This window comes from Peromyscus californicus, unplaced genomic scaffold (assembly GCF_007827085.1).
Source record: "Peromyscus californicus insignis strain IS unplaced genomic scaffold, ASM782708v3 Scaffold_1__1_contigs__length_55948999, whole genome shotgun sequence".
Taxonomy (NCBI): Eukaryota; Metazoa; Chordata; class Mammalia; order Rodentia; family Cricetidae; genus Peromyscus; species Peromyscus californicus.
The window spans coordinates 22,173,139-22,191,866 of record NW_026294492.1 but is presented as its reverse complement, the minus strand read 5'-3'; the positions used below and the strand labels follow the sequence as shown (position 1 = coordinate 22,191,866).

The 18,728-nt window shown below is 50.4% G+C and overlaps 2 protein-coding genes across 3 annotated transcripts in view; one reads left to right on the top strand and one right to left on the bottom strand.

The window, feature by feature from the left end:
- The window catches only part of Clip4 (CAP-Gly domain containing linker protein family member 4), a 107,143-nt gene extending 95,762 nt beyond the window's left edge, over positions 1–11,381 (bottom strand). Inside the window, exon 1 of the mRNA XM_052746214.1 lies at positions 11,067–11,381. The gene's annotated coding sequence lies outside the window, so the exon portion shown is untranslated. The remainder of the gene's footprint in view (positions 1–11,066) is intronic.
- Pcare (photoreceptor cilium actin regulator) lies at positions 1,072–11,057 on the top strand. 2 transcript variants are annotated; one of them, XM_052746212.1, is made up of 2 exons: positions 1,072–5,035; positions 9,715–11,057. In XM_052746212.1, the coding sequence occupies exons 1-2, from the start codon at positions 1,383–1,385 to the stop codon at positions 9,920–9,922; spliced, it is 3,861 nt and encodes a 1,286-aa protein (XP_052602172.1). In that variant the 5' UTR covers positions 1,072–1,382; the 3' UTR covers positions 9,923–11,057. The 2 variants fall into 2 exon arrangements, with proteins under 2 accessions (XP_052602172.1, XP_052602171.1); XM_052746211.1 differs by having other exon boundaries at positions 9,712–11,057.
- Positions 11,382–18,728: the final 7,347 nt, after the last annotated feature.

Here is an 18,728-nt window from a genome sequence, read left to right as displayed (position 1 = left end):
TCTGCTCTAAACTTCTGCAACAACAACGTTTAAAAGGAATTAGAGCTGGATGTAGTGGTGCACACTTTTAATCCCAGCACTCAGGAGACAGAGGCAGGGGATCTCTGTGAGTTCACGGCCAGCCTGATCTACATAGCAAGATCCAGGCCAGCCAGGACTACATCTCATTATGTGTTAGAATTATGTTCTTAGGAGCAAATAACTCCACTGCCTAGGATTTGCTTGTTTTCCTTTAAGATGGTTCAATAGAAAGCCTCTCCCCAGAAGAGCATGACCCTGAGTCACTTCAGGTTCTAATGACAAGGCTTGAGCTTGTATGACAGTGAGTTTCCCCCACGTCCTCCTCCAGGTCAAGAAGAACACGCTTCCTCCCATCTGACTCCATTTTCCTCCTTTCTTTCTTTCCTTTTTTTTTGAGGGGTGGGGTGGGGTGGGAGCTTTTTTCAAGACATGGTTTCTCTGTGTAACAGCCTTGGCTGTCCTGTAACTCACTCTGGAGACCAGGTTGGCCTCAAACTCAGAGATCTGCCTGCCTCCAGTGCTGGGATTAAAGGCATGCCCCGCCACCGCCCAGCTTCTGACTCCATTTTCTATTGTTGCTTTTCTGGTCTATCCTGGTGTTTTTGTTCTGTCTTGCTCTGCTTTCATTTTTTTTTTAAGACAGCGTTTCACTCTGCAGCCCAGGCTAGCTTGGAATTCTCTGTGCAACCAGTTTAGCAATCCTCCTGCCCCAGCCTCCTGAATGGCAGAATTTCAGGCATGCGACACTGTGCCCAGCATTTGGGTCTTCCTGCTGAAAGCAGACCAGAACCCTCAACTGGTTTGCCCTTATTAAGCTGTGAAGGTCACTTCTTCTCCAGGGTTTATAATCAGCAAGCCTTCGCTTCCCTCCCACAACGTCTTGCCAAGCCTTTTGCAATTACGGCTCATTTCTCTGGGTTTCCTATGGCAGGCATCTGAACAGAATTAAAACGTGAGCACGTGCGAAAATAATCTGCTTCCCAAGATAGTAAATGCTGAGAAGTTCTATATTAGAACACTCTCGGTGCTGACTGGCTGGGGCATGATTAACCTAATAAGCTTAAAGATCCACTCACCATCCACATCTGTCAGGACGTGAGCAAAACACAGGCCCATAATCCGTCAGACTGGGGCCCTTCAGAACTGTCCCACTGTTCACCAACAGCAGGGGCTTCAAAACTTAGAACAACAGGCAGGTCTTTCTCTTCCTTGTGACGCGGGCTCCTAGTCTAGGAGTGTGTACTATGGACTCCCAGTTTGGATTGGAGTTGCCTGGATGGACTAGCCAGAGAGCCTTCTGTTCCCAGGGCCAAGGATTCTCCAAAGACTGCAAAGGTAGAGGATGGTGACAGGCTGAAACCATGGGGTGCACACCATCCCACAGCGTTATCGTCAACAGCGTTGCCAAGAGTGGCATTCAGTTTTTGAAGAAGCCCAAAGCACTTCTGCCAGGATGTCAGCGGGGCAGCCAAAAATGTCCCATCCCTTTGCTGGTTCAAAGCTCCACCTTCTGCGACCCTGGTGGGGAGCTGCACCTGGGACAGAGGTCAGCAGAAGAGCCAGCAAGTTCCAAGAAGCCCCAAACCATGACTGAAGGTCTTTGTCAGCTCGTGAAAGATAGGAAAGGACTGATTCCAGAAAGGCAAAGATTTCAGCTGAACGAAGCACAAAGCCATGCAGCTATGGGCATGTCATCCAGGACAGAAGGCTCCCACGGGATACAAGAAGCAGATTTTGCTGAGCAAAAGAATGAGGAAAACATTCCCCAGGGGACCTCAAAATGGGACAAAAAGCCAGTGTGCCATCAGTCAGACAACCAGGGCCACTGCTACCAAACTTCCCCCGAGTCAAAAGGCAAAGTGGACTTCCCTGAGCCCCTGGTAAAGGCCCACCAGCACGCTTACGCCTATCTGCACACCAGCCTTTCCAGATACGAAGCAATTCTGCGTCTCGTCCAGCAGGCCAGCCACACCCGGGAGCTGTTGCAGCCCATGCTTAGCTTCCTGCTGCTGTGCTCCGAGGAGGCCAACCAGCTTCTAGCAGAAATCTCCAAAGATGGAGAAGGGCTCCTCCAGGAAGTTAGAGGGGATCTGGCCTGGCCATCGGGGAAAGGCGAGCCCTGGGAACAGCCAGACCTCCTGCAACAGCTGCTACAGTATATGGTCACCAAACTGCAGGTGGTCCACGGCACAGTGGCGGCCCTCACTGGGAGCTTGCTGGAGGGTTCCAGCAGCTACCTCAACTCCACTGCTAGCCACCTGGAGGGTAAGCTGAGCACCAAGAGAGGTCTAGATGAATGCCTCCTAAGAGCCCTGGGACAACTAGAGAGCCTGACCACTGGCCATGGTGACCCTGGGCTGCTGGGTCCACCCTTGTGCTCTGAGGACAGTGGCATCGGGGCTGACAATGAGTCTGTGCAGTCCACGGAGAAGCTGGGCAAGCAAACTAGCTGGGATTTTGCAGCCGAGTCTGGAGAATGGAAGCCAGGGACTGCACCCCAAGTGGAAGCCAGGCTGCCAGGGCATGCCTGGCAGAAAGGTCCGTATTGGACAGGTTCAGACAGACACCAAGACTGTCCACTGTCGAGGCCTGGGATAGCCAAGGTTCAGCCTGCAGCACAGGATAAAGCCAGGAGTTCTGGTGCCTCCAGCACAGGCCCGGAAGCAGTCACCTCCAGGCCTCCAGAGGCTGCCAAAAGCATTCTGCGGGATTCCCTGGGGGTTGAGACCCCTATGCCAACATGTTTTTCTCAGAGCTCTGGATTGGTGGATGCTTCATCCCTGAGCGAAGACGAGGACAGCAGCCCGGAGGAAGATGATGATGTTAGCCCCACGGATCTGCACTCTGAGCAACAGAAAGCATCACCTTCCAGACCACGGTCCTCACCTGCCATGCGGGAAAGCCTGTTCCAGCCATACTCCAGGAAGCTTAGGGGCCCCCAGGCCCAGGAAATGATTCTGAAGATGAAAGAGGCCATCAGTGAAAGGATCAAGTTTGTCCCTGTGCCTTCCAGACCCCAGGACTGGGCTGAAGAGGAGGAGGGGAGAACAATGGTCCCTCCAAGACCTAACACAGCCACTGGCAGCAGACGGACCCCCGAGAGACAAAGGAGGTCACAATCGGAGGGATGTCTTAAGAGCCACGTGGAAGACCCCACCCTCCAGGAGCTGAGGAGGGTCCAGACTGACCTCAGTCGGAGGCTGGAGGTATTTTACGCCCTGGGTGCCACACGTCAGGGGCAGAACAGGGAACGACTTCTGCCATCCAGGGCATCAGTGCTGTGGCCCCCTTCCAACTGCAAGGTGAGTCCCAGCAGTGCCATGGGCAAGTTCAAGGCCTCCCTCACCAAAAATTTCAGCATTCTGCCCAATCAAGACAAGAGCATCTTGCAAAGAGGTAGTCGCTTCCCTGGCCGTGACCAGCCCTGCCAGGAGAAGGCTGAGAAGCTGCCAAATGCCATCTTTTGTGGTGAGAAGAACAGTAGGGTTCCCAGGGACACTGAATGGGACATCAGGGACTGTCCCACCAGAACATCGGTGAAGAAGCTTATTGAGACCTTCAGTCCCAGTGAGAGTCTGAGGGCGCCAAGGGACTCTAGGAATTTGGGGCCAAGGCCCTGTCTCAGGAGGTGGGGGGTCCCTGCCATGCCTCCCAGATTTCCTATATACAGGGGGCTAGCCCCTCTGTATCCTAAGCCCCAAATTTCTCCAGCAGTAGGCAGAGACCCTCTCAAGGTAGGCATGGGCTGGAGGCCTTCCCCACCCTTTCCCTCTCTTCCTCCGGCAGAAGCATCCAAGAGCGAAGACTTCATCTGTGAAGCAGAGCCAGACCTAGAGAATCTCCCTCCGCCGCCTCTGGAAATCCTGATGGACAAATCATTCACTGCTCTGGAAGACCCAGAGAGCAGCCAGCCAGCAGGGAGCTCCATAGAAGAGACCCTGGTACCAGGGCTGCAAGAAGCTAGCCCTCCGAGAAAAACATGGGCATCCCCGAAGCTAAAAGCTTCCATGAGCCCCATGGACTTGCTCCCGAGCAAGGGCACTGGCAGCTCCCTGACGCTGCACGGCACTGGGCCAGGGATCACCAGGAATGTGGGCAATTCCAGAAAGCTGACCTTGGACCACCTGAACTGCCAGCCAACAGTGAGCCCAAGCCCAGAGGCAGAGGGTGGGGGGGTTCAGATTCATGCACAAGCAGAGAATGCGGCAAGCTTTTCGGAGCATCACCACAAGGCAATGCCCTGGCACCACACTAAGCCCACATCTGGGCAAAGCAGGACCTTGGAATCCAGCCTGGCCAGACCTTCCCGAGGTCCACACTCTGCAGAAGCATCCAGGAAGGGCCTAGAGAGAAGCCCTCCAGGATTCAGAAAAGCCTCTCCTACCAGAGCACAGCGGGACTCCCAAGGAGACAGGAAGCTGCAGAGCGCGCCCCCTTCTCATGGACTGTCCCAGCCGGGCCTCCCTGCTGTTCTCAGCTCCCCCAGCCCACCTCTGAGCCCCAGGACACTGAGCCCACCAGCCACAAAGAAGCCAACTTCCCCACCTTGCCAGTACCCGCAGCCCTACCCAGCCCAGGCGAGCCCTCCTGTCCAACGAACAGAAACCAACACCCCTTCCTCTGCCTCCTCTTCATCCCCCTCAGTGTCTCCCTCTCAGGGGTCCAAGGAGACAAGTCACTCTGAGGACGGTGAAGCCACTACGGCTAAAGGACCTGGGAACACGTGTTCCATATTCTGCCCAGCCCCCTCCTCTCTGTTCGAAGCTAAATCGTCATTCTCAATATCCCCTCCACGGACGCTACCAGAACCAGGAGGCCCTTTGAGGACCCCAACAGAAGGCTGTAGGGGCAGCTCAGGGACACAACTGAGGGCAGATTCGCAGAGGAGACCAGCTCAGAGAGCCCTCAACCCTCTGCCTCTTGTCAGAAGGACAGCTTCAGACCGCCCGCGCCCGCACGGTGACCCACATCAGCTGCCCGGCTGCTCTTGGGAATCCCATCCCTGCCAAAGCAGGTAAGAGATGTCTCGCCACTACCCAAGCAGAGCGGGTGGGCTCTTCGGACTGTCTAGGGTAGTAGTTTTCAAACTTTGTTCCAAAGCGAGAGGCAGTGGGGAAAAACAGCTGAGATTTGGAGCATGGCCAGGTCTCCCCTTGACCATGAACGACTGGGTTTTCACCCTGCCCCCGGGGCTGGCTCACTGCCTGCCTGAACCCAGCACCCAGAGTCCGTTCTCTTTTCCCCTGGAAGGTTCTCTAACTGTCAGGTCCCAGGACCTTTTAAACTCTGAAACAGGCACCAAAACTACACAGAGAAACCCTGTCTCGAAACACACACACACACACACACACACACACACACACACACACACACACACACAAATTATTGAGAACCCAGTAGTTTTTACGTTTTTACATGTATGATTACACCTACTATTTTTATCCTAAGTTTAAACTGAGAAATACTTAAATATTTTTAAAGAATAAGCCCATTGTAGACTCATATAAATGGTATATTTCTGCAAAAACGAAACAAGAAGTGTATTTTCTTTTTGTTGTTTCCAGACAGGGCTGGCATTAAGCACAATCCTCCTGCCTCGGCCTCCTGAGTTCTGGGATTGCAGGAGGGAGAGATTTGATGAGAGTATTGCCATCTTGCATTTTGCAGACATGTTGGCATCAACTAGCTTATTCTAGCAATCTGGCTGAATTCTCAGATTTGCTTCTATAGGCCATCCTACACGTCCATGGATTCAAAACTCTCCCCACATTCCTAAGAGCGTGGACCAGTAACGCCTTCGAATGATGATAAGATTAGGTTGAACCTTGAACTCCCCCTCCCCGCAGGAACGTCTCTGAGATGCCCAGGGGTCCATAGACCACATCTTAAAAACAGTTGGTCCTGAAAACAGGAAGAGAAATAGTGGACTTCCCAGAGCCCCAAGGGCTTGGCTCCACGTCTCCACCAGCTTCAGACGTCTGCAGAGTAAGAGTGTTCATGAGCACCAGCAGCCAGAGGATGAGCTGCCCTTCCTGACCCCGGGGAAGACTGAGTGTGCCTCAGCAGAGAAAAGTTGATACATGCTATTGGCCCGATGTGCAGGCAGCTTGAGCACACAGCTGCAGGGAGCGAGCGCCAGCAGAACCACCCCATGGGCACTGAAAGGACTCCTATTTTTGATTGGTTGTTTTACAGAATACACAGGGGTGGATATGGGCTGGGGGACATGTCAACCCGAGGTCTGTCAGGGCACTTGATATCAGATCAGACAAGCGCTCCAGGGCCTGCTCTGTCTGTATTACTCACAGTTGTCTCAACCCGCAGTTCATTTCTGCCTGGGTGATATGCATCATAGGCTTCACAATGTGTCCAGGCATAAGTGGTAATTTTTTTTTTTTACAAAGTATTCAGCAGTCAATTTTAAATAAAGATAGTATCTCAGGAAAGTTGTGCATTGTAATAGTTCTATAACCTTCCCCAGCCACTTGAAAGAAATGAAATATTGATTATTTTTGCAAGAATCTTAACATAACACTGATCTTTTCTTAAATCTAAAATGCACTTCCTATAGCACACTGGCTTTCATCTAAGAACCTCGCTAAACACTACTTACTCTGTTATTAGATTTCTAAAACTGTGCCCTTCCAGGAGAAGAGCTTGAGAGAGCAGGGACAATAAAGGGGCATTAATTAAAAACACTAACATTTTAAAAACAGCAGGAGCGTAAAATTGCTCAAGAAAATAATGCCCAGGCTTCTCCTCCAAATAGGGCAGCCTAAAAGGCTGTTTCATGTTCTGAATCTCAATACTGTGTGTGTGTGTGTGTGTGTGTGTGTGTGTGTGTGTGTGTATGATTTGTGTATGGCAAAGAGGCATTCTTGTGAGTGTGTGTGTGTGTGTGTGTGTGTGTGTATGATTTGTGTATGGCAAGGAGGCATACTTGTGAGTGTGTATGATTTGTGTATGGCAAGGAGGCATACTTGTGAGTGAGTGTGTGTGTGTGTGTGTGTGTGTGTGTGTGTGTGTGTGTGTGATTTGTGTATGGCAAGGAGGCACACTTGTGACTTGAAAGCAGAGCCTGCCCAAGGTCAAGTGGAAGTCACTTACCAATTGCCCCCATTCCCCCACTCCCTTTTGGTGTGACCGAACCCTTATGCCATTCCAAAATCTGAACACATGAAGGGGAAATGCCTGTCTCCCACCTACCCCCCTACACCAACGTGTGCATTTAGCACCTGGAAGCAGAAGCCCATCAGCAGGAAGAACATTGAGTCTTTGCCTCTGTACAGAACGCAAGTATAATTTTCTGCCATCCTGCCTACGAAAGAACCATACCAGGGGCTTAGGCATGGCTTCCCCAAGACCGCACAACAAATGCCAGAGAGCCAGAGAGTGCTTCCAAAGCAGAGGCAGGCAGAGATATACTATGTCATCCCCACTGTGTCTTGCAGCATGCAGACTAAGTGCCCTAGAGCTGTCTTGGACACCATTTCTGTCACTCAATGCTAGGCACAAGCTGTTTTGTAGAAAAAGAATGACGTCTATATCCTCCTGTTCTGGGGCACCTGGGGATCAGGAACAGTCCTTGGAGGCATCCCCAGGAAATTCAACCACTGAGCTTTCAGTCTTTGTGTATATACTCAATCCCCAGGTGAGAATGCATCTCTAGTCTCAAGACATTGGAGTCCTATAAACACTCCAGAAGGGCCTAGACCAGTGCTTCTCACCCTTCCTGATGCTGCGACCCGTCAATACAGTTCCTCGTGTTGTGGTGCCCTTCAAGCAAAATTATTTTTGTTGCTACTTCATAACTGTAATTTTGCTACTGTTATGAACCGTAATGTAAATATTCTTGGAGACAGAGGGTTGCCAAAGGGGTCATGGCCCACAGGTTGAGAACCGCTGGTCTAGACTTTCTCCCCCTCCATACAAATGCTTTTCATCACTGCCTGATCTGAACTGGTAAAGGCAGGAGGAGCACTGTGCAAGTCCCGTGGGGTGCTTGGCTCAGGCTGCCCAGTGGCCAGCAGGGCAGCAGGTAGGCAGCCTGTCTTCCCTAAAAGTTCCAGGAAGAGCGAGAACCGCAACCACAGAGTGACAGCCTGTCAAATTAGCAGGCTCCCAGCCTCAGCGTTTTGCAGATAATGGAACTTGGGTGGGGCTGAGAGAGATCAAATTTAGATTTTTTTCATGCCACCATGTCAGCCTTCACGGAGCGGCACGTCTCCTTCCCTCCCTGCCAGCCCCTGGAAGGCAGAAAGCACCCAAGACTAGGGCATGGGTAAGATACAACCTGTATATGCTTCCTAGTCCCCCAAGGTCTCGGGGAAACGGAGGAAGAGAGGAGGCAGCTGTGAGCTATAGACCACTGAGCACCTGGAGAGAACCCTGGAACAGCCTGAGGCCGCCACTGGCTCTAAGGCACACAGTGGGCTCCTTGATCCTGAAATATATGAATGTGTGCCACCCTGTCCATCCTGTCTGCCTCCCACCTTGACCTTGTTCCTATCCAAACACAGGCTTGTCTACCGGCTTGGCATCCCATGTGCAGAATAAGCACACTACGTTCTCAAAGGCAAGAGCATGTTGTCACGGGAAGAAGGAAGGGCCTTCTGGGCTGTGCCGGTGGGAGGCAGGGCTCTTGGCTTGCTTTTGAAGTGACTGGGGGCTCTAGCCAAGGTGCAGCTCCCTGAGCCTCAGGTACCCAACTACTGTACAATAGGTGGTCCCTAGAGTCCCTCCTGGGTGCAACTTCTTGTAAAGCAGCACCATAGAGACAGCTTCCCATTATCCACTGAGCACGTATATGGGAGTTGTGCACACGATTTTCCATTTCACCCAGCACCGGTACCTGTGAGTCCTGGTGAGCTAGACACTGTTTTGATTTCCAGTTGACAAGGGAAAAAAAATTCAGACTCAGCGGGATTGATTCACATGCAGCAAGGCACACAGATGGCGAGAGCGAGAGCCAAGATTTCAACCAGGCAGCCAGACTCAGCCTCCCTAGCAATCCTGAGGCCAGCCTGCCCGCGGCCAGCCTGCCCGCAGCCAGCCTGCCCGCAGCCGGCCCTGTGTGGCTTTCAGAGTTAGTCCCGTCTACCCAGGCTTGGCCCGTGCTTTATCATAGCCACATCCCATCCTCCCAGAGCATAGACAGTTGGAGGTGACATTCTGCGAGGGTCCCTTCCCCTTTCACAGCCCTTAGTCACGGCGCTCAGCCGCTGGGAGACTCTAATCACACACTGAGACGGGGCCAAGCGGTTCCTGTTTGATTTCATTCAGGAAAAGAACGGCAGCTGTACAAGGTTGGGTTGATTTTTTTTTTCCCCTTGCTGTTGTTTTTAATTCAACTAAGCCTAGTTCTTCATGAAACAAGAAGTGCTTTAGAAAAACTAAACTAAACTAAAGGCCCAATTCTCCCAGGCCTGTTGAGAGAGTGGCAGGATTCTAGGCATAGAGGAAAGAGCATGATGCAACCTGCTGGGAATGTGCTGGGAGCTGGTTCCCACTCCATCTAACCAGACCAGGCACATGGAAATGACCATCTAGCCTGGCAAGTATGAAATGGAATAACAGAGGAAGGGGGAGGGGGAGGGAGAGGCAGAGGAGAGTGGGGACCAAGGAAGGAACCAGAAGGAACAGTAGAGGAGTGTCTGACCTGTCACGGTGCTTTCTCTTGGCTAGCAGCAGCAGCAGCAGCAGCAGTGAGGAGAGCTCCAAGCAAGAGCCCCCATCCTGGAACAACTCCCGTGCCCCAGAATTCCAGGGCAGTGGCACCAAGTGGGCATCTCCTCTGGAGCTCTGCGTGCTGGGCCACGGGCTGCAGCCAGAAGCCCGCGTCAGCCGCAGCCAGGACAGATCCCAGCCAGAGTCACAGCACCAGCAGAAGGAAGTGGCCTGACATATGGCCCATGGGGTCACACGGATGCCAGTCCCCTTAGAACACATGAAGTAGCCCTGAGGTGTTCACCCTGCTCCGTGGATGGTGGGTAAACCAACTCGAACTGGAGTGAAGACGGCCTGCTTAAAGGTCTGCAAAATCTTAAGCAACAGCTGGGTTCCTGTCACAGCAAAGATGTTGCTTTGCCTTGGGTTTGAATGGTAATGGAAACTTTAGAGCCCACAATGATACCCTTTATCTTTTCAAGAGCTGGCCTTAATGAGAAGAAGGAAAATACACTCATGCTTAGAGGGGTGTGTGTTTTACAAGATAACCAGTGATGGTCACCACATCATTTTAACCACAGCAATGAGTCAAGTAGTGCCCTCTGGACAAGAAAACCAAAGGTGTGGGGGAGCGCCCCCCGCCCCGCCCCGATACACACGGATCTTGCTGGAGTTCAGACAGATGTAAGAACAGAGTACAAACAGGTTCGATGTGGGTGGCCTTAGACTCTGCATTCTTAATGAAGAATATTTCATTGCCTTTGATTATTCTATCTCTGTACCTGCCTACAGCATAAGACATTGTACAAACAGTAGGAAGAGCATTGTTTTTATTTGTTAAGGTTAAATGGTATGATGGTTCATGTTGTCCACGTGACGGAATCCAGAACCACCGAAGAGACTAGCCTTTGGTCGAGCTCATTGAGGTAGGAAGACCCACTCTACCATGATTGGCACCATTCCATGGGGGTGGAGGGTGAGGTCAGAGGATCCTGAACTGCAGAAAGAGGAAGAAAACTACCTACCAGCATTCATTTCTTCCTGCTTCCTGACTGTGGATGCAGTGTGACCAGCGACCTCCGATTCCTGCCATGACCACGACGGACTGCATCCCTCAACCTTTAAGCCAAAATAAACTCGCCCTCCCTAAAGCGAATCCCTTTTGTCAGGATGTTATGTCCCATATGTTAGAAGGGAAACCGACACCTGTGGGTAGTCTCAACACACACAGCGTTGACATCTCCATGAAAAGCTTTGTTCAGAAGTGAATGGCTCCTGACATGAGACAATGAGGTAGATTGGAGAGCATCCAGCCCCTCCAACCCACCCCAGCTCCCCCTGTTCATGCCGATGCTATGAACTTCAAAGCTCCCACTTACCACCCTTGGCCTCAGTGTGTATCAAATTCTCTGGCTGGGCTAACCACCCACATGCTTCTTGGTCCGAGTGAACACAACCAAGCCTCCAAAACAAGAGGCCTGTTCTCTGCACCGGGTGGGGGCTGGAGCTCCAAGATCGGGAGGGTATGGCGCATTCTCACATGCCTGCCTCCCCACAAGCGTCTTGCCAAGTTTCTGCCTAGGTCATCTGCAGAGAAGTTCTGTTGGAGGTGGAAGTAAAGCAAAGAAGGGCAGTCATGCCAAAACCTCTACTTCTGCCAGTGAGCTAGATACTCGCTGCAGATCCTGGAATTTTTCCACCCGGGGATGGGGAGCACTTTTCTATTTAGAAAAGAATTTGCAGTAATTGGGTGATTCAGTGCCTGCTCAGTGGGTTGTCAAAAGACAAGAGTTCTCACCCACGGGTACAGCTAAGCAGGCTGAACTTAACCAGATCTGCTGCAAAGCTGGTGCTTTAAGTTGGAGAAAATTACAGACCTCAAATCCTTTTATTTGTTGTTAAAATGGATCGTGGGAACAAGCACATGTTATCCTGGGTCCTGGAGCCTCCAGCGACCTCCTGCTCCCCTCTCCCCAGGGTCAGGCTTGTGACTCCTATAATGTGAATCTCACCTGACCAGTCACATTATTAAAATGAGAGAGGCAGGGCTTCAGAGACACACCCGGAACACCATGAAAATAAATGAGCAGGAGGCTCCATGCTCAGCCGGAACACCATGAAAATAAATGAACAGGAGGCTCCATGCTCAGCCATGTTACACAGAGCTCTTAGCTCATGTTCGTTAATGCGGCTGTGTTGACCTCAGGGCCAGACCTGAGCAACAGGTGTAGTTCTGAGATGAGCCTAGAACACGCTGCCTTCAATTTGGGTACCACTAAATGGTTGGGCAGCTAGCTTGGGGAAGCAGCAGGCAGGGCTGGGCAAGTACAGCATCTCTGATCAAGCAGAAGCAAACCATGTCAGTGGCCTCTGAGAGCTCACCCACGTGCAAGCAGCTTTAGGGACCAGGGTTCTAGGGTTTAAAGCAGTGTTTCTCGACCTATGGGTCCAATCCCTTTGGAGGTCATATATCAGATGTCCTGCATATCAGATATTTACATTATGATTATTAACAGTAACAAAATTACACGTATGAAGAAGCAGTGAAATAATTTTATGGTGTGGGGGGGGGTCACCACATCAGGAGGTATTAAAGGGAGGCAGTATTAGGAAGGTTGAGAACCACTGGTTTAAAGGATGATCCCTGGGGAGCTAATGAAACAAGGCAGGGCTCCAGCTGCTGGGACTGCACAGCCACATTGTGAATGACTCTGGGTAGGGACATGGGGGTCCCTGCAAGCATCATGGTTGGCAGGGGAAGGATCCGGGTGAGGTAAGAAGGATATTCAGTTCAGCTCCATTTCGTTAGCCAGGGCTTGGTCAAACTTTGGAAGTCTGATGCCAAGTGATTTATTTGTTTTACAGTAAAACTTTGAAAAAAACTTTTCCTCGTGAGGATCATCACAACCAAGCTTTGGGCGTGGCCACATCAAAACTCCTTTGCAAAGTACATCTCTTTAGCAAAGGCCCTGGTCAACGCTTCTACTAGAATGGGTTCTATGGACTGAGAAACGTTGCTTAGGAGTCTGGGTCTAGGGAGGAAGCGTTTGCAATAAGCATAAGGATGGATTCTATGGGCTGAGAAACGGTGCAGGTGAGGTCTGGCTCCATAGACTAGCAAAAGATCACCAGGTCAACAAACATCATTGACTCCAGCCTTCCAGGTGGATTTCTTCAACTAAAGAAAAAAAAAAGCCCGAGCGTTTAACAATTCTGGTTCCTCTAGTGCTTATCCATGAGCACGTGAACCTCGGGATCCAGGTGGGTATAGCACAAGAGGATTTTTAAAAGTTGTAGTATCTGGAACCCAGATGCAAAGATGAACCTGATAATCCTAGGGAAAGGCAGATTACCAACCTAGGCCTCCCTCATGTAGGAGCCCAACTGTAAAAGCTCAGGCTCGGTTGAGTTCATTCATCGCTGAGTGCCCCCAGTGTAGTGGTGAGAGCTGGAAGCGACCAGCCTGAAACTGGGCGACATGCTGTATCATAGAGGGTCAGCACCCTAGACAGCTTCCTGGAAGAGCCAGGTATGAACTTCTGCCAGGCCCCATGAAAGTGCATGCTAGGGGGCTTCCAAAGACTACGGTCTGCCCCTCACACACACCATGCCTTGCTGCAGGTACCAGAGATGGGGACAGCCACTTTTGTTCCTGCCATCAGCCATAGATGGCACCTTCTTACCCTCGAGAGGACTTTGTCATGCACTGAGAGCCTTGATGAGTTGCCATATGTCCCTACATGTCATACCTGTGAGGCCCCAGTTGTCACTAGACCTGGGAATCAATGGCAGCGTGCTGATGTGGCCCAGTGACCCACAGGCTATGGGAATCCTAAGTCACCTTCTACCAGAGCATGTCAGGAGAGAGTTGCTGACACTAAGGAGCAGGAGAGGCAATGAAGTTCAAAGGTCAGGCAGTGTTGAGCTGACACCAGAGCCCATGGGTTCCAAGACTTGGTCATCACACAAACCTCACCTAGCTTAAGTTACCCGTGAGTTAAACTCTGTACAAAAGAAATCAAACCCACTTCAAGCTGCCAAGCTTATAGCATCAAATCAGTTGTATCCCTTCTGGAGACCAGGCCCTCCCCCAAACCCATCTCTACGATTCTGCCATAGGGAGTAAGTAAATTCCTGGTAGCCATGAAGGGCAAGTTCAATTCCACAGGTTCTCAGATCCTTTTACCTAGGCTCACCCACTCTGTCAAAAAGCCTTGCCCATGCTGGGTCAAATCCACTTCTTTTGCTCAATAGAGAAGACGATAGTTTTTGTTTAATTGTTTAGTAACCAAACCAATGGGTCCAACCCATCAGGCAAGCACTCACGAGCATACTTTTCCATGGTAGAGTTAGAAAGCAGCATGGAACATTGTTTTACCCATCATTCTTCATACCAGACAAGGGGGTGTCTCCACAGATCCACGGAGTACATCACATCCATATTCCTATTTGAGCCAACTCTCTTCTGTGGGTGCACTTACAGCATCTACCCTCTATGCCCATGGGGACCTCAGAGCTATAAGAAGGAAGGTTTCAGCCCAACTTTTACCCAACACATTTAGTAACACAGCAAACAGATCTGCCCCAGGGGAAAAACACAATCTTTTATTTCTATCAAAACATTCACGGAGTGGAAAAAAATGGTGCAAATCTAGTTTTCTAGCAGAGCAGAGTATAAATACAATCTCCACAATGAAATATAACCTATCTCCACGGGCTGCGCTGTTGTTTACTATAAGCTATACCTATTTTCCTTCCTTATGTCACATGCCCAGTCCAGATCCTCAAATATTCCAAACTGATAGAAATGCATGGCAGACAGACAGACCAAAGAGCTTATGCTCGACAAGGCTCAATTCATAAATCCTACGGTGTGAATGGAAGGAGTTTTGAGAAATGTATTCTTTTTCTAAAACAAACCAGTGTTTTGCATGTACCAGGGGAGCTGGGTACAGTGAATTATGCATGTTGACATGTTTGTCAATTGATCATCTGGTCGACCGCTTACGGGCTGCCAAGCACCCACTCTGTCTTCCAAAGGAAATCTTTTCAAAGGTAATATATTTTTAAGTAGCCCCACATCAAAGATTTTGTCGAACCACCATAAAGCAAATGAGTTCTGAGCCTGTGTTAACAGAACATGGTATATGGCACTATCGTTTACTTCCCGTGCCTACCTAAAGTTTAAAGAAAGTTCCATCAATCCATCCAGACGTTTTTATGAAATGTAATTAAAGATGCATTGCACACGAGGAGGTACAAACAGTTAGTTCACTCGGCTCTCTAATTCAATTTTATGGGGGAACTCGGATTCTACTGGCTTGATTATATGCGTGGACTGCAGAAAGCCACTTCAAGGATCATGTGGTCCCCCTCTCCCCCTCGACCCACACTGGGCTGACTTCCCACGGATCTAACCACCAGGGTTCTGAACCTGGCATCCCAGACACCCTGGCAGTCTGGTGCTTGAGCCAGGGTCTGACCTTGGTTGTAAAGGTACTGGCAGGGCTTAGTTCATAGCCAACTTCGGTAAAAAGAACCAGGAACAGAGAATTAAAGAAGGGGGGAGGGTGTGGTGTAGACGTGGCTCAATCTTGGAAAACCAAAATTGTGCTCCAGGTGACTGGAATTGGGTGTGGGGTGGGGTGCACACCTGTCTAAACCACCTTTTTGAGCCATCTTAGGGAACTCAGAATACCATTGATTCTCTCTCTCTCTGTCTCTCTCTGTCTCTCTCTGTCCCTCTCTGTCTCTGTCTCTCTGTCTCTGTCTCTCTCTGTCTCTGTCTCTCTCTGTCTCTGTCTCTCTCTGTCTCTGTCTCTCTCTGTCTCTGTCTCTCTCTGTCTCTGTCTCTCTCTGTCTGTCTCTCTCTGTCTCTGTCTCTCTCTGTCTCTGTCTCTGTCTCTCTCTCTCGTGTGTGCATGTGTGTGTGTGTCTTGAGTGCTCACATCTGCCTGTCTTTATTTCACAATTCTGACTAAGAACTCCGCATCATGTCTCCCTCTTTCCAGAGCTGCACACTAACACTAACCCTTAAAGAAAGTGAAGAATGACTCTTGGAAAACGGGGCCTGGGACCCGCACACGTCAGTCCCAGCTGGGGAGAGGTAGAAAGAGGAAGACGGGAAGAGGAAGATGTGAAGAGGAAGGCCACTTGAGCAGGTTCAAGACGCCCTATGTTATATAACAAAACTGTGTCTAAAGAAAGAGGGAGGGAGAGAGGGAGGGGAGGAAGGAAGCTGGGGAGGAAGCCTGGGGTGGGGAAGTAATCAGTTGTCAAACTCAGTAAGAATTGACTAGGTACTTTGAAAGTCTCCACATCTTTCAGTGTGAAAATAATAAAAGATTAAAACATTTTGCTTAGAGACACAAGTCCATGTGAAAAAAAAATATACCAAACAGGGGGGAAATTAAGTTCCTGCAGCTCATTTATCTCAGGCAGAGTCTTGGGGTGATCTGTCAGTCAGATAGATGGTCAGCAATTACTTTGGCCCCTGAACGGCAGCCCTGACACAGAGGCTGGGAGGGCGGAGGACCTGAGAAGAATTACACCTGTCTCTGCATGCAATGCTCTCCCTTTCCAAAACACAGTTACCTATATTGTTCCGTGAAACTTAGGTCCCACCCGATTATGACGAAGTATTTCTTCAGCACCTCTTACAAAAATGAGTAAAAAGTGAGGCTGAGAGCTGGCCAATGAGGAAAAAGTGAGACTGAGAACTGGCCAATGAGGAAAAAGTGAGGCTGAGAGCTGACCAATGAGGAAAAAATGAGGCTGAGAGTTGGCCAATGGGTTGCTGCTCCAAAGATGTGTCTCCAGCTAGGGGCAGAAGACACACACATCCACCCAGTTCCAAAACAGCTTCCTTCCCAAGACACCTGCAACAAACAGCTTCTAGATTGTTCCAGGGTCGGGGGAGGCAGCTCTAAGGGATGGTGCAGCCTTCTCGTGGGGAGCGACTCCATTTACAAACAGGGAACTAATTTTCATATCCAACCACAGCCCCGCCGTACTTTCATCCATGCCTCTTAAACTGGCTTGGATAGAATTTTAAACAATAATCCTTTGTGGACCCAACTAGACCTCCTCTTCTCTCCCCAAACACACAGATCGAACTGCTCCTAGCAGTAAGGGAAGAGGAGTCTTTTTCCAAAAACTCTTTGCTCCTCACTGCCATGAACCCACGAAGCGGCTACCAGGTGACAATATGACTGTCCCATGTGTCGTGTGTGTGTGTGTGTGTGTGTGTGTGTGTGTGTGTGTGTGTGTCCCAGCAGCTACTGCTGCACATTCTCTTCTGGGAACAGCACTGGCTTTACTTCAGTGCCCCAAAATGGTAAAAGACAGCAGATTCAACAGAAAACAAAGAAGTTGGCCCTTTATGAAAATTATTTACCTAGCCATCCCCCTCCTTTGAACAGGACAGGATTGGCTGTGCTTACAAAGCCCGGTGCCTCTTTAAAACTATTGTTTAGTTAACAGCTTCTGACACCAGCTCCTCCGGAGGAGGAGGTGTGGGATCACTCTCTGCATGTAAAACTTCTCAAGGAGAGCCCAAGGTGACGCTAATAACAGCTGTCAACCCTCAGAGAGGTAATTATAAAGCCATGATTAAAACAAAACAAACCCTTCAAATGTCACAGCCTTCTTCAACGGAACAGCAACTTGACAGGGAACCGGACACCAGACCGCCCCCTGAATAAGCCCCAGGAATAATGACCCAACACATCCCCCACACGGCCCTGACTCAGAAACACCCACCGAGGGAACAGCGAGTGTCCTGTGCCCTGGTGCTACCAGCAGCAACTCCTCCAACCTGCCTCCTCTTGGGACTCGCCAGCCTGGCTGCTGGATCCTCTGCTGATTCCTAGACATTTCCCCCAGAGCCGGATCTACAGTGAGACTAACCAAGCGGCCACCCTTCCCTCCTCTTTCCTCCCCACTCCCCAGAGCGGTTTTCATCAACCATGTTTGGGAAATTCTACTTTAGAAAATTTCGACCGCTTGGATGTGGGCTCTTGCTTGGAAACTTAACCCTCAGAGTATTAAGGCGACGGCAGAGGTCTTGAATCCTAGGTTTATGTGGGCTGGTACTGGGCTGGGAGGATGCCTCTGTTGGTAAAGTGCTTGCTTGTGCAATGTGAAGACCTGAGTTCAATCTCCAGTACCCACATGACGAAGCTGGGCACAGTAATTCGTACCTGCAATCCCAGCACTAGACAAGTTGAGAAGACTGGGTCTCAAGAGCTCCCTGGCCAACCTAGCCTTATGACCAGTGAGCCCTGGGTCAGAGAGAGACCCTGCCTCATATACCTAAGGCTCTCTCTGACCTGAGGTTTTGGCAGAAAAAAATCTCTGAGATCAGAGTAGTTTCAGGAACTCATGAGATTTCAATGGTTTGTGACTGACCCAGGGGAAGAACTGTCTTAAAGGTGTAGAGGACCTTATGGGTCAAGGTCAGTAGAAAACAACAGACCTGGACACACATCCAAGCTCCAGCTACATGTTAGGGCCCGGCCCCCAAAGCAGGCCCCCTGCCAGACCCGCAGTACCCATTTCTTGTTGGAAATGCCAAAACTCAAGCCCTGGCCAAGCCTACCAATCAGAGTCTGCACTTGACCCGACTCCCTGAGAATTCTACACTGGCTGTGGACACTCCCCCTACACCCCTGGGTCCCAGCTTCCTCCAGGGAAAGAGAGAAGTGACCTCTTCCTTTAAGGACGTCAAGCAGAGTGACAGACCCAAAACGTGGCAGGCACTTGATTAGCAGACTGCCTTGTTCTCCTGCCTCCCTGATCTCTCTCCACAAGAAGAGCAGAAAGAGGGCCAGCCTCCCTGGCTCCTCCCCTCCATCCTCCAGATGTCACTGAATTAAAATGAAAGAAAAACACTTTCAGCTGGGGGTGCTCTGTTTCCAGCTGTGAGTCCCACCCACCCCCAAGAGATAGGAGCAATGCACTAGGGAGGGAGGGGGTCGGGGTCTCCTTCTCCATCCTCCGGTGGAAGGGGTGAGAGTGAGAAAAGCCAGGGGTGACTGCAA

What these genes read in the sequence shown, in the direction of transcription:
- Pcare (XM_052746211.1), top strand. Translation starts at nt 1,383, where the DNA reads ATGGGGTGCACACCATCCCACAGCGTTATCGTCAACAGCGTTGCCAAG. An exon ending in TCCCATCCCTGCCAAAGCAG is followed by an intron (nt 5,036 to 9,711) that starts GTAAGAGATGTC and finishes GGCTAGCAGCAG; the next exon opens with CAGCAGCAGCAGCAGTGAGG.